The sequence below is a fragment of the Anguilla rostrata genome, chromosome 3, assembly GCF_018555375.3.
Source record: "Anguilla rostrata isolate EN2019 chromosome 3, ASM1855537v3, whole genome shotgun sequence".
Classification (NCBI taxonomy): domain Eukaryota; kingdom Metazoa; phylum Chordata; class Actinopteri; order Anguilliformes; family Anguillidae; genus Anguilla; species Anguilla rostrata.
This window is the reverse complement of record NC_057935.1, coordinates 63336672-63350641: the sequence shown is the minus strand read 5'-3', so window position 1 is coordinate 63350641 and position 13970 is coordinate 63336672. Positions and strand designations below refer to the sequence as shown.

The window sequence follows — 13970 nt, the reverse complement described above, 5'->3', positions numbered from 1 at the left end:
TAATTACACTAACTGCAGTACGCCTGCAGTACTTTATTGTGGAAGTGTTATTTTCAACTGCAGCCACATGACTTCAAACATTCAACATCCAGCATTCTAGTGTTGAAATCGTTAACACTGTTTGAAGTTAATATTAAAATTGTGAGAAAGACTTGCAATTATAGTTGCAAATGTGGAGACTGCGGGGGGAAAGCTGTGAACAGGTTTTGCTAATGTTAGCACAAGGTGCCATTGTACATACAAAATAAACTGCACGCAATGCACAGTACATTTGCAGAAGCAATTTTAAAACATTTTACATTCAGAATGAAAAATTAAGTATATCCTCAAACATCCACTGTAGTATACCTGCTACAATCTATAAAGACAACAGAAAAAAAAGAATCGTAAAACATTAGCATATGCATATATGCATACACAGAATAGCAAGGATAGGGAAAACACTGAACACAGACCATCTCAGTCAGTCCTTGCTGAAAAAAAAAAAGTAATTAGATTCTACAAAAATATGGCGCTACACATTTTTGCCATTGCCAACTAATGCTATTTTGTACATCGCCTGTCCATCAACAAACAATGTAAAACGACACTTTCCTAACAAGAAGACAACCATTGGGCACTTCAAACAGTGATCAAAATCTTGAGGTCCGCAGAGTGATTGCAAACGGAAGAAAACAGAGGGTTCCTTTACCGAACCACAAGGAACCGTGTTCCCCTCACTTCTAGCTGCCTCTTTATTTGAAGCGACTGTTGACTCCTGAAATGGAATCCAAAGGGCACCATAGGAAAAGAGTGTGAGTCACTGCATGGAATGCGTGACTCAAACATTCAGATTTTGGGCGGCGGCGGCCCTTCTGGAAGTGTGCGGACGATGGCTTTTAACGCCTCCAGGCCCAGCAGTGACACCCTGGACTCTGCTGAGGGGGGGGGGACGGGCTCACCGTGCGTCTCTCAGGACTCCTCCTCCGCCACCGTCAGCGCCTCCAACTGTCCCTCCACAGAGGTAAGCTCAGCGTCGGGGCTCGCCGAAAGCTCCTGCCCCGGGCCTCGCTCCGGGACCGTTTCCTCCTGCCCGTTCTCCAGGGTCTCACTGCTCTCAAAGCAGCCCGAGTCTCGGGGTGCGTCTGTCTTCGCGCTGCACTCCTCCTCCTGTTTCTCCTTCTCCTTCTCCTCCACCTCCTCCTTCTCCGTCTCCATCTCCTTCTTCTCCTCCACATCTGACTCGCCCTCGGCTAGCAAAGAGAGACGGCAATTAACACCAGCAATGAAACGGAAGGCTGTAATGGAGCGATATTAAATTCTGGCCCTGGGGAGTCACGGAATCCGCTGGTTTTTATTTTCATCTTAAATTCCACAGTCAATCCATACCCGAGGAACCAGGTGAGGTGAGCCAAGTGTGTAATTAACAGCTTTAACGGATCAATTAAGTGCTGAGTAACAACAAAAACCAGCATGTCCTGCAGCTCTCCATGATTAGGATTGAGACTTCTCTAATTATTCTTCCTTCCATCTACACTTGTGTCCCGAAGCCATGATATCAGCTTAATATGTATATTATATTTGTCAAAATGTATTTGAGGCTACCAAATTTCCATAATTTTGGTAAATAGGCTCTGTCAGGTTTGATGTTATGGACAGAGCCTGCTCTCTTCTCATTGAGGTGACGTCTCAACTGCATTTCTTCTTAGTTCAGTGCCTGCGTGATACGCAGTAGCGCTTGGTCCAACTAGCAATGCTAAGCTGCCTGGAACAGCTGCCCTCTGGGTAAGAGCACCAGCCATGTAGAGGCCATGTTCAGAGCAGGGGATGCAGATACAGAACAGGTGTTTCTATTGGAGTTAATGAGGTGAAAAAGGACAAGGAGACTCCTCAACCGGGAAGGGAGAAGCACAAAAGCTCTTACTGGGACAATTATACCACCCCAAGTGAACAGTATGTGTAAAATAGTAAAGCTCATTTGCCACAAAATAACCACTGCATGCATGACTAGTTCCTTTTTTATGCTGTCTATGTATGACCAATATTGCTGTCCTGGCACTTGTGATACCACAGAAAATGTAGTACTGCAATATTAAGAGGGTGCTGTAGAAACTGTGCTTGAGTTGCAAGTGGCAGAGAGTTGAATTGCCCATCATGACGGTGTGCAGCAATACTCCAATGCTGTGGACGTGTACGTGGTGTACAGTATGAGTGTGTGTGTGATGGTCTGTAACCTACAGTCGTTTAGCAACTCCACAACGGACAGGATCTTCGCACGTTGCTCTGGGTCGGTGATGTTCAGCTCATTGAGGTGGTGCCCCTTCAGTTCACTGAAGTCCTCCAGGTCCTCAAAGCCTTGCATGGAGAGGAGGGAGCCAAGATCCTGGAGGCAAAGTTTTTTTTTCTGTTTTACCACTGATTATATAGACTCAACGAGTACTCCGCTCCTACGTTTTTATTAACTACAGTAGGTTTTGGTTTTGGTAACAGGATTCCAGTGCTGTATATTGACACAGAAATTTGCCATGTAGTGCAGGGCCGAATGTCTGTTGTAACAGCATTGTACTAGGGCACATTCCTTAGTGAATTTTCAGAAGGGCCATCAAATTGGAGTGTTTCAGCATCAACAGAAAAGGGACTATGGAGCAGAGTAATCCGTAATGGAACACTACACAAGGAGTTTCTACACAGGGAAAGGGTGGTCAACATAGAATTGAAAGTGTGTGGTGTATGTTCATGAGGTTCAGTTGAGGAATATTAATGGTGAAATGTAGTTTCTCTCAATAAAGCAGACTATAAAAGTCAGTTAAAATCAAAAGGACATCAGCTGACAGTAAGATAAAAGAAGTTGTGTTCAGTGTGAACTACTACTAAGTTTTAGAATTTCTGCGGCTGTTGTTTGTTAGGGTTAGGGGTAGATTTTGTTATGTACTGTGTCATGCTCAGTAACATAGAGTCTAATCTTGCCACAGTTTTGACCAGAACTGGGCTCAAGATGCCTTTTTTCATCTGCTCCATGAATCCAGCTAATTTTATCTTGGCATGTCCAGTGTTTTCAATATTTACTCCTTTTAGACACAGTGTTATAACTGTGCTTACTGTTGATTGACACAGTGTCTAACAATTTTAATGGGTGTTTGGATGTGTTTATCTGTCTTTTACTGCCTTTTGACAAAGTGCTTACACGGTTTTTCCAGTGTGGGGCCATGGTCAGTATTGTGTTTCCTGGGGTTTCTGCTGTGATCAGTATTTAATTTTGCAGCTCCCTAATCTTTGAGCTGCGGCTGGAGTTTGAACATAGGGGACGTTGTGAGTGCTTACAGTCAGGCCGATCTTCTCCAGCACCTCCTGCATGGTTTTGGGTTTGGGCCTGGACTTGTGATTCTTTCTGTGGGTCTTCTTCTTCTGGGGGGGCGTGACCTCATTTGGCAGGATGGTGACGTAGATGAATTTGAAGGAGCCCACCTTGTTGTTGAGCTTTCCTGTCCACGTGCCCACTGGTGGCTTTTCAATGATATCAATGATGTCACCTTTCTGCAGAGAAATGATGTATATTATAGAGGTTTTCCCTTAATCTCAGTAAAAATCTCAGAAAGTTTCCCTGATTGTCATTGAGATGATGCTTGTTTTACACTTTCTACAATAGCTGGAACAATCTAAACATAAACATTTTGCATACAGTGCACCGTTTCTGCTATTTAGCTCAGTGAAGTCCAAAGAGCTACCACTATAACTGGAGTGGCAAATGATTAATGGTGATGCCCACAAGATGTGATCAGTTCATGGCATGAGGTCTATAGAACGGTCCTTTCAAACTCTTAGTTCATCAGACTACTCCTGCCAGAAACCTTAGACAGGTACAGCAGTTCCATCTGTAAAATAACTGTACAGCATGTCAGTGTTTTTGAATTTAAATTGTAATACATTTTCATCATATGTATGTCAGTAACGCAATAATAACCAGATGAACGTGAAAAATCCCAGACAGGTAGTATATACAGTTTATGGCAGGAGGTCTATAGACCGGTCCTTTCAAAATCTTAGTTAATCAGTCTACTCATGTAGGAAATCGTCTTATCTGCAGACTCCCCTGGGCAGTTCCTCACCAGCAGGGTGTTATACAGTGTGGCAGCTGGGATAAGGTGCATCCATTCAGGCCTCACATTACATTACATCACAGACATTTAGCAGACACTCTTATCCAGAGCGACTTACACAACTTTTACATAGCATTTTTACATTGTATCCATTTATACAGCCGGATATATACTGAAGCAATTCAGGTTAAGTACCTTGCTCAAGAGCACTGTCCTACCCAGGAATCGAACCTATGACCTTTCGGTCACAAGCTCAGTTCCTTACCCACTGTGCTACACTGCCGCCTCACCTGCAGCTTGAGGGACTCGATGTCGTAGGGGCTGGGGGTGAAGTCCGTGTGGACCCGGGCGCGGCCGCAGAAGGGCCCAGTGTAGGTGCTGTCCTCCAGCCGCATGCTGTCCCTCTGACTGTAGCCGCTGTCCAGGCTCTGTCTGTCGCCACCTGTGCACAGGGATTACATCATCATGCCTCACCTCGGCCCGTTCATCCCCTCATTACTGTCATTATCCCCAACACCCCCGTTTCCAGCACAGACCGAACCCCAGTCAAATACTTTCAAATATCCTAACCCTTTAGACACTAGTAAAATTCCTATGGATCATTAGTATTTGTAAAAGGAAGCACCTATTTTCACCAATTATTTTCTCTCTCATACAGATGATGTATGTTTTGACAGGCAACGTTGTTCAGCCAAAGATTCTCCTGGACCTGCAGTAGTGTTTCAAATTTTATTTTTTTATTTTTTACTGGGACCTAAGGAGTTAAAGCACTTCAAATTTGTGTTTGACCTAAGACTGGTAAAGGCGTCCGCTTTAAGACCATCCACAAGGTCCCAGGAGAGCAAGAAAACAGCTTTTTTATGACTTTTATTGCACAGTTAGATGGAGAGCGTGTGAAGTTCTGGGAGAGAGCGAATCAGACTCGTTTATAACCCTCGCCGGCTGCTCTGGGTGCTCACTGCTGCCATTTTCCAGCCCTGCTTTTATTTTCCCTCGAGCAGTAGCCTTCGTAATATGAAACATCCCCCATGCAGAGCGTAACTGTACGATGCCTTGAGTTTGCGCTGCAGGGCTGCAGTTCTAATAGTTCTGCTCCGTGGACGTAACTTTTTTCACTGAACAGCTGTTGACAGCAATACAGCTGTTTCAGAGCTTAGTCTGTCTCAATGATAACCATATTTGTTTCAATTATACCTATATATATATATATATATATATATATACTACCTGTTAGGGATTTTTCTTGTTCATGTAGTTATTATCATATTACTTACAGTACATACATAAAAAAAAGTATTGTAATTCAATTATTGTGGCTTGTCTTTGCACTACAACTGAACTAAACAGCATAAGCACTGCACTGTATGTAAAGCGTTTATGTTTAGATTCTGCCAACTATTGCAGATTGTGTTGCAGTTGTAAACAAAGTCAGAGCAGGTGTAGCAAGTCTGTGTCTAAAATAACTGCACAGCATGTCAATGTTTTTTTTTTTTAATTTAAATTGTCATACTTTGAAAGTTCTGGGATGGGGCAACTGGATGATGAAGATAAATCCCTGGCAGGTAGGACAGTTAGTTTGACTCTAATACACTACACAGCTATTTGCCCAAGCTAGTCAAACAAGCTATGACTATGTTATTTTTTCATGTTGCAAACATAAAATGCAAAGCTGTGATTTGGGAGTGGAAAAAAAAAACCTTTCATCAAAAAATTTTTATCACACAACTTCATTGCAAAGTTGTAAAACGCGTCTTGTGTGACCTGACACATCACTGTGCACTCACAGCCTGAAAATTGGCGGGAAAGGGGAGGGTGAGCGGTGTCCTCTGATTCGTTGGAGCATAAAGATGTTCGCTGCCTGGGGCACGTATCTTTTGTCCAGTCCTTGGACAAGCGGGGCGTGGAGTCCTCCTCTCCACTCTCACCCTGTAACACACAGCAAAACCTCAGGTCTGGATTCAACCCCGTATCACCCCCTGTATCCCACCCTGAGTGAAATAATTATCTAGAATTCACACAACGCATGTTTATACAATGAGGTGCAGAGTATGACTATAATAATCTCTGTATACTTGTTTCTGCATGTTCACTGATTCAGAGCTCAGCCATTATTGGACACTCAGTTTTCACATGGGCAAATTCTGCCAGCAGAGGGTGCTAGGTTCCTAAATGGCTCCAAAATTAATCTACTTTAATCTCAGTTCTTAATACTGATCTGACAACAATATAATTAAATCCTACCACCTGTAGACAAACTACATGATGTAGTTTGTCTACAGGTGATAAAAGCAATGCTGCTTTTGCTTCCACGGCAACATTCGATTTATTCAGTTTTATGCTTTTCCAGTTAATATTCTATTAATATGTTCTCTTGTGCCACGGCTATGAGGGAGTTATTATAAACAAAAATAAAGTGTGTAATTATAAGTTTGTTGGTATCTACGTACCCCTTCTTCTGACAGGGTTTTCTGCACCATTCTGGAGGTCTTTCGAGACATGGTGCGTGAGATGGCGGCCCGCCATTTTTTCCCCAGTTTACCACTGCTTTTCCCAGCATCCTCCACGGGTATGTCCTCTGGCAGCTGGAAAGTAAGCTGTGTTATTTGTGTTTCTGTGTATCTGTGTTTCATTTTTACTTTTATAAAATAGTTATGAAATTAATATGGTCGATTCAAAGTTCATTAGTTATTTATTTACAAGTTCATTTTTGCAGGGGCAGAGTACATTAATGAACGTTACTGTAAACGAGCCAGTATTAGCCAACTGGCTAGTTTTCAACTGCAGTCCCTGGGCAAGATGGAAAAAGCCATTAAAACAGATTAAAAGAAAGGTCATCAGAGTCATCAAGTTTTTCTGGGAACGTGCAGGCAGAGTAGTCTGTCACTTTCCTTTCCTTTCAAACACAGAAACACAACACATACAGACAGACATATAAACACACAGATGACACATTATAAACATAATAGTTTCTATTTGTTCTATTTCTCCTGTATCCTGTAGCCTGTGTGTAGAGGCAGAGGGTGTTGAAACATTGCGAGGTAGGGTGTCCATGTACAAAATGCAATGAGAATCTACAATTATTACAGCCAGAAAACCCATTGAAATATGACAGGGCTGAAATACAAGATAAATAAAGATTTTCCCAGAATAATTTGGGGAAATGGGAAAAGGGGCTGAAATATGGGGGTGTCATGGGAAAAACAGGACTTCTGGTCACTGTCTTCTGGTAAAATCTCACTGTAATGGCAAGTAGTGTGTCACTAGTAGGCCTCTGAGACCTTGGTGTGGTGCAGTTACCACGGTGACTCACGCATGCCCCTCCTCCTATATCTGCAGCCTTAATGCCAAATTCACTCTGCGGTCAATGATATCTCACAATCTGCTGCCCAGAGAAGGCCGGGAGTATGGATTTGCACAGAACACACACACGCACACGCACACACACACACACACACACACACACACACACACACACACATTTGCTTGCACACTCGCACAGCACCCAAATGAAAAGGGAGGTGGATCACTCATGCCTTAAATTCATAATACACACCAAGGTAATTGTCAGCACTAATGTCATAATTACAGAGTATATTCCATCATGAGCAGTAATTCGCAGTAATTAATTAGTTTGCTTCTATGTCTATTCAGCACTGTAGAGACTGTACAGACAAAACATTTACATTTACATTACATTTATTTGCCAGACGCTTTTATCCAAAGCGACATACAAAAAGTGCATTTCATGGTCATAGACAACTGCTAAACACAGGTTCAGTAAGGTACAATACTTATTTTGCACAGCTATTTCTAGCTGAGAACACAGTTTAGTTCACACAGTGAACACTATTCAGACCTAACCTCTGTAAAACCAACTAGGCAGAAGAATAAGCTACAGTATTAGGACAACTACAAATTACCAAAAAAGTGCTGGGATGGGGCAACATGTAACAAGTGTCATGAAAAAAAGGGGGGGGGGAGAGAGAGAGAGAGAGAGAGAGAGAGAGAGAGAGAGAGAGCGAGAGAGAGACACCACTTTTGACTTTGAACACTTCCCTATCCGTTCTAAACTCTCCTTTTCTATCATTCTATACTGCAGCGCTGTTTTCAACAGAGAGAGGATGGATGCATCCGGGCAACGCTCGTGCAATTTGTGAAACCGCGGCAGGTAGAGGGTAGAGGCTGCAGTTTGCTGTTTTGCTTTGGTGGTGGCTGTGACCACAGTATACAGAACATATGGAATGAGTGTTTTTTTCCGAGGGGATTTGCGCAATCATCTATATATGCCACTTTTGGGGAAGTGCCATCCAACTAAACTTCCCCAATTTTATTTTTAGGTTTAGCACATAGGATGTAAATACACTTGTACAGTATTTCTCTGTGTTTTCATATTTTCAACCTTAGTGAAAGCTACTGCTACTGAAATACCATTTTCTGAAATTTTACATCACGCAGTATCATGGTTCATTTGGGCAGTTGTAGATGTTTAAAGAGTTTGCCTTAATAATTCATCCATGAATCTTAAAACAAAGCAAAGGTAAAAAAAAATGTATTCTACTCACTAAAGACATGGGGGCATGCCAGTAACAGTCACTTACGTGTGTAGCCTTTGACTGATCTACAAAATATCCAAGAAATCTTGGAAATGGAATTATTGCTATTGGTGTTTGGTCCATCGTATGGTATTATAGAGGGAATAATGGAAAGTAATATACATTTTACCTAACTTTTGAATTAAATATTATATCCTTGCATTTATATAGCACGAATGCTCAAAGTGCTTCACAAATATTAGATGTAGGGTGGGCAAGGAGGACCACATTTGTTTGTGATTTAAATGAAAACTTCTGCTTTTAATTATATTGTTAGCCTGATCTTAGGCACAATTTAACATTTTAGATAAATACAGTATATTGATGAGCTTGTGAATGACAACTGATAACCATTTTGAGTCCCTATATGACAGGTTTTAATGTGGTCTAATCAATGAGTGAACTGGTGTCGTTATATAGAAATGATTATCTCGCTCAATTGGAGTAATTGGTGCAAATGAAAACATTCTCTCTCTGAATAGAATTCCTCTAAAGAACAGAACAAATCAGCAGCTCATTGAAAGAAATATTTCCGAACAGCAACCATCTGTTGGAAGTGTCAGTTAGAATCTATGCAAAGTGGTGGTCACAGAATTTGGTTCCAAAGTACTCACAGTCTCATCCACGTGAAACTCCTTGTCTGCTACCACTGGCGAGGCTGGCTTGGATTTCATGAAGTCCTTGAAGCTACTGGACCTCTGTAGGGTGAGCTACAGAAAGGACAGAGGATTTGTGACATATAAGAAACAAACAGAGTGTCTGCCTTATTGGGGATCCTGCAGCTCTTATGTAGAACTAAAAAACAAAAACAAAAAGGAACTGCCTATGCTTCTACAACCCCCGGCTTTACATCACTACTGAATGAATGCTCATTTAAGAGGGGAAAATTATAATGACTTATCATTGTATGGTTTTGGTTTGTTGTGTTGTTACTGGATGTTTCAGCCACAGAAGAAACTGTAGGTCTCCAGTCTCAATTCCAGTCCACCCCTTGGGGTCAATCATCACATACACATGTAGGTCTGCTGTAGAGCTCCTGGTTTTGAAGGCCCCAAATCCCCTCCTGTCATTTCCTTTGTTTACTGATCTAGCAATAAAGATAGCAGACAGCATTTTATATTCTCAAATAAAACAGGTAGGCACCGGCTGGCGGGGTTTACTGCCAGTGCCGCAGTCCGTGCCCTTGGGCGGGGCGCTTAAACCTAAATCATTTCAGCAAATAGCTGCATAAATGGATGATATGCCAAGTGTGCGTTACCATGTGCATGTTAACCCAGATGAAGGTGGTCCTTGAACAAATGAATAATGGTACTCAAGGTCATTGTATTAAAAGGTTTTTTTTTTTTAACCTGGAGAGGCCTGGTAGTACACAGCATGTAAAGCCCAGATGGACCAGACTGTTATGCCGCAGACAGTAGCACAATCCAGTTAATCTGTCACAACGTCAGTGATGTGCGTGATCATCCAGTGTTGTATGCTGAAATTATCCCTTGTATAATTATGCATTCTAGGCCTACTGTACATTGTGCATAGTACATCTGAAACAAAAACATTGCTCTGGGTCCTGTGGCTGGCCACAGCACCATACGAAAGAGGAAGAAAAGAGCAAACAATCAATATGACCAAATACAATATTTCAGTTTCTGCGGGAAATACAAAAAAACACGGATTGCAGTTATCTGAACTCCAGCGGCATTCCTGAATGACAGCGCGAAAACGGGCTGAGGTAAACATCATGTCTCCGTTCCCCATATCAGAAATCGATAGGGCCGGGGATTGAGAGAAAGGCTTAAATCAGAGAATCTCGCTGATTACACAAAAGAGGCCCCGTACTGTACCTTCCCAGAAAAGCTGCAAATCTGTATGCCGAGAAAAAACCCTTCTTATCTATCACGCTAAAACAGTCTGAAATGTGTGGTGATTAGCATTGGCAGGCTTTAAAGGTTAATTAAGGCTAAGGCTAACTAATTAAAGGCAAAAGTAGAGCAGACACTGAGTCTCTGTAGGCGATTACATCGCAGAGAGCGCATGCATAATCGATAGGCTATGTTTATGGGGGCTACTCATTAATTGGAATCCAAGCTTAATGCTAAGTATTCTTGGAAGCCAACAACTAAAGAAAGTCGGAATGCGATAGAGACCAATGATCATTTAGTAGTGACAGAGGGATGTGCTTTCTGATAGGCATCAACACTATGAATATGGCAAGGTAGGTTCAATTAGCAGCTGCTGGTTGTGAAGCTGAAGTTCCTTTTCGAGAAACACAAACTTTTTTTAAAAGCACACAGCAAGCTAGACTGTTATCTATACCCATCCATCCTGCTTCAGGGTTTAACCACAGGAAGTGGGCATGGCTTATCCACAGTACACAGCCAATCGCTGCAGGAGTTCGTATAAGATGCACGGAGCCGGCAGTCTGTTTTCCGTTTGCCACTGTTCTTCGTTATTTTGCTCTATGCAAATCCGACCCAGGTCCTCTCGACGTCCCTCGTTTGGCTAGACGAACAGTTTCTTATCAGAAAATTGAACCACTTTTGTTTTGTGAGACACAACAAAAGAAAAAACAATTAAACCCTTGAAACGGAAAAATAATGCCATGAAAGGTGCATGTATTTACAGATTGAATTAATGTGGTGATACAAATTAATACAGAAAGTCAGTCTCCACAATTGTATTTCAGTAACTGATGCCGTGAATGATTAAAACAGATCATTCAATTTAATCTGAAAACATTTTGATGTCAAGATGTGGAAAAAGTGTGGCAGAGTTCACTGGAGTTTGGAAGGCAGCTGTGGAACAACTCCACATCTCTGGTGGTCTCGATAAACCACTAGAGTCACATTCCAAAAACGTAATGTTATTTTGGAAGCAGTTTTGCATGAATAATGTATGAATATTTTGCAGTTGAATATACCTTGAATTTATGGACATGACAGATTTTTTACAATCTTCACAGGAATATATTTCTCCGCAGTGTCTGATGTTTAACTGATAGGATGGCTTTTAAAGGGCTGTAAAATGTTTTGATATGTATTAAGTGTTGTCTAATTGGTATTATACGGAAAACAGGTCAGTGATGACAAGCTAGAAGGGAGAGAAGTCCACCCACAGCTCTGTGGTGAGGTTTGACCGGGAAGGGTTTTGAGTCTCTTCACCAACCCGCCGTTGGACAAATAACACGAGAAGTATTTGCACTAGCTCAAGAGGATTGTGACACTCACCTTCCTCTTGGGGACCTGGGCTGGCTCCTTCTCAGAGGCATTGGAGGATTTCCTTCTTAGCATCTTGCCCAAAGCGGCAAACACACGGTGAGCTGGTCTTAATGGTTACTCCAACCCCTGTCGCTGTCTGCTCACAGCACCCAGATGCTAGCACTCAGACAGAGAGAGATAAACAGAAAGAGAGAGAGAGAGAGAGAGAGAAAAACTGCTTCTCATTCTGAGGAGTGGAAGACAGTGAGTGAGAGGAAGTCCCACAGCTGCAAAGGAAGGTCGGATTAAAGCTCTTTTTTTCTGGTCTTGTTGAGGCCGGAAGTTTGTAATACTGGTGGTGAAGACGACTGTGCATGTGTTGAGGTGGAGAAAGGTCCCAGAGTCTAACTGGCTACAGAAATTCTTCGAGGTCTCAGAAAGTTTTCCTGATTTTGTAACTCTGCATGCCCTTGCATAATGCGAAAATCCTTAAGTGACACAAATAAAATTGTGACTTAAAACACGGCTCTCAAATCATGTTTAAAAATTTTATCATGTTTTTTCCATCCCTCCACCCCTTACTCCTGAACATGCTTCTTCATGACCTATCTGCCTAATTCGGTGAACTGAGCCATGGGAGATTTGCCTCGATCAATCAATCAATCAATCAATCAAACTTTATTTATAAAGCACATTTCCGACAGCGGGTGAAACTCAATGTGCTGTACACAAAGCACAAGGTACAATATAACAATGTGTGTGATGTAAGTATTGTGAGCACATGGACCTTAGGAGGGAGCATGCACACATGCATACACATTGTGAATATCACTGATACTCGTTAGGTCTTGCCCACTCCTGTTGGTCAGTCATCATAAAATAAGGAATGTGTTAATGTGATGATAAAATCAACAATATTCTCTTTTAAAAGGTGCAGTGCTTATGGCTACCAAATGAAGAGCGAGAGGCGTCAGTATCTCAAACGGCTTGTATTTATTGGTTGCAAAATGGACCATGTGGTTTTCGAGGTGAATCATCGGGTGGAGATGACTACAAGTTTTCAAAAGCAGAAAACTTGCTTTTGAAATTTAGAAGTACATGAAGTTAGGCTAAGGAAACAATGACTTGCAACATTCTGTGTGAAACGGAACCGTAAATCAACTGTGTAAGCAATGAAAATCATACTTTTGATTTCGACGTTGTAGACAAAGAGTTGTTTTTACTTTCCTTTGGAAGTAGTACTTTTAATTTGTTTGTTCACAGCAGTACAAATTTTTTTCTACATATTATGCCAGTTTAACTGGCTTCTTTGTATGGTAAGTATTCCACAACATCACACTGCTGTCAGTTCCATTTGTTTTATCCTCAGGAACCAAAAGTGCAAGCACTGACAGAAAGCAGCATGAAGAGGTGCACTCTGTTTTTGCATGCAAAGTACAATAAAAATGCCTGTGGATGTAGAAAGATGACAGTAGTTTAAGAGCAAGGGCTCTGTGGGTAGGGATTGTTATTTAAGCAGTACCGCTCGCTGAGTTTCACAAGCACCACAGAGGGTGCCATGGCGTAGATCAGAGAGTGTGTGTGTATGAGTGCATATGCATGTGCTTGTTTGTGGGGGAGGAAGGGAGGGAGGGAGGGAGAGAGAGTGTGTGTGTGTGAGAGAGAGAGAGAAAGAGAGACCTTTGACCTTTGATTCTCCTTTATTTAACAGTAAAAAAGGAGACACAATCTAGTTATACATAATAACCAAAGATGGAAAGTAAACCAACACAATAGATAAAACGGGAAAAAATCAAAACTTAAAATAAAAAGATATGCTGGCTCCGAGAGAGAGAGAGAGAGAGAGATTACCTGTTATCTGTGCAAGATGTGTGAGTGTTTGAGTGCACATGGGTGTCTCTATACACTCAGTTGCATTAGTTAAAAAACTGTGTTCTATTTTTGAGTTCTGGCGGACCACACGATGTGAGGATGGCCTGCTTTTGTTTTCACGCTGTACGACAGGATCTTTTCATGTCTACACAGCCTGAAGTTCCTGTTTTTGCACTACAAGGCTTGGTGGCCAGCAGAAGAGAAATGAATACTCATGCAGTACATGTGATTAGGCAGAA

The 13970-nt window shown here is 41.9% G+C and overlaps 1 protein-coding gene across 1 annotated transcript; it reads right to left on the bottom strand.

Annotated features, from left to right (window-relative positions):
* Positions 1-280: 280 nt before the first annotated feature.
* sash3 (SAM and SH3 domain containing 3) lies at positions 281-12147 on the bottom strand. Its single transcript, XM_064329280.1, has 8 exons — positions 11890-12147; positions 9283-9378; positions 6524-6658; positions 5861-6002; positions 4367-4518; positions 3301-3513; positions 2218-2362; positions 281-1232 (listed from the first exon to the last, which is right to left on the bottom strand). Exons 1-8 carry the CDS (start codon positions 11950-11952, stop codon positions 952-954), a joined length of 1227 nt encoding a protein of 408 aa, XP_064185350.1. The 5' UTR covers positions 11953-12147; the 3' UTR covers positions 281-951.
* Between the last annotated feature and the right edge of the window lie 1823 nt (positions 12148-13970).

Excerpts from the sequence above, each read along its gene's own strand:
- sash3 (XM_064329280.1), bottom strand. The coding sequence starts at position 11,952 with ATGCTAAGAAGGAAATCCTCCAATGCCTCTGAGAAGGAGCCAGCCCAG. Across the intron at positions 6,003-6,523 it reads AAACCCTGTCAGAAGAAGGG|GGTGAGAGTGGAGAGGAGGA; the intron begins GTACGTAGATAC and ends TGTGTGTTACAG. Across the intron at positions 3,514-4,366 it reads TCGAGTCCCTCAAGCTGCAG|AAAGGTGACATCATTGATAT; the intron begins GTGAGGCGGCAG and ends ATTTCTCTGCAG.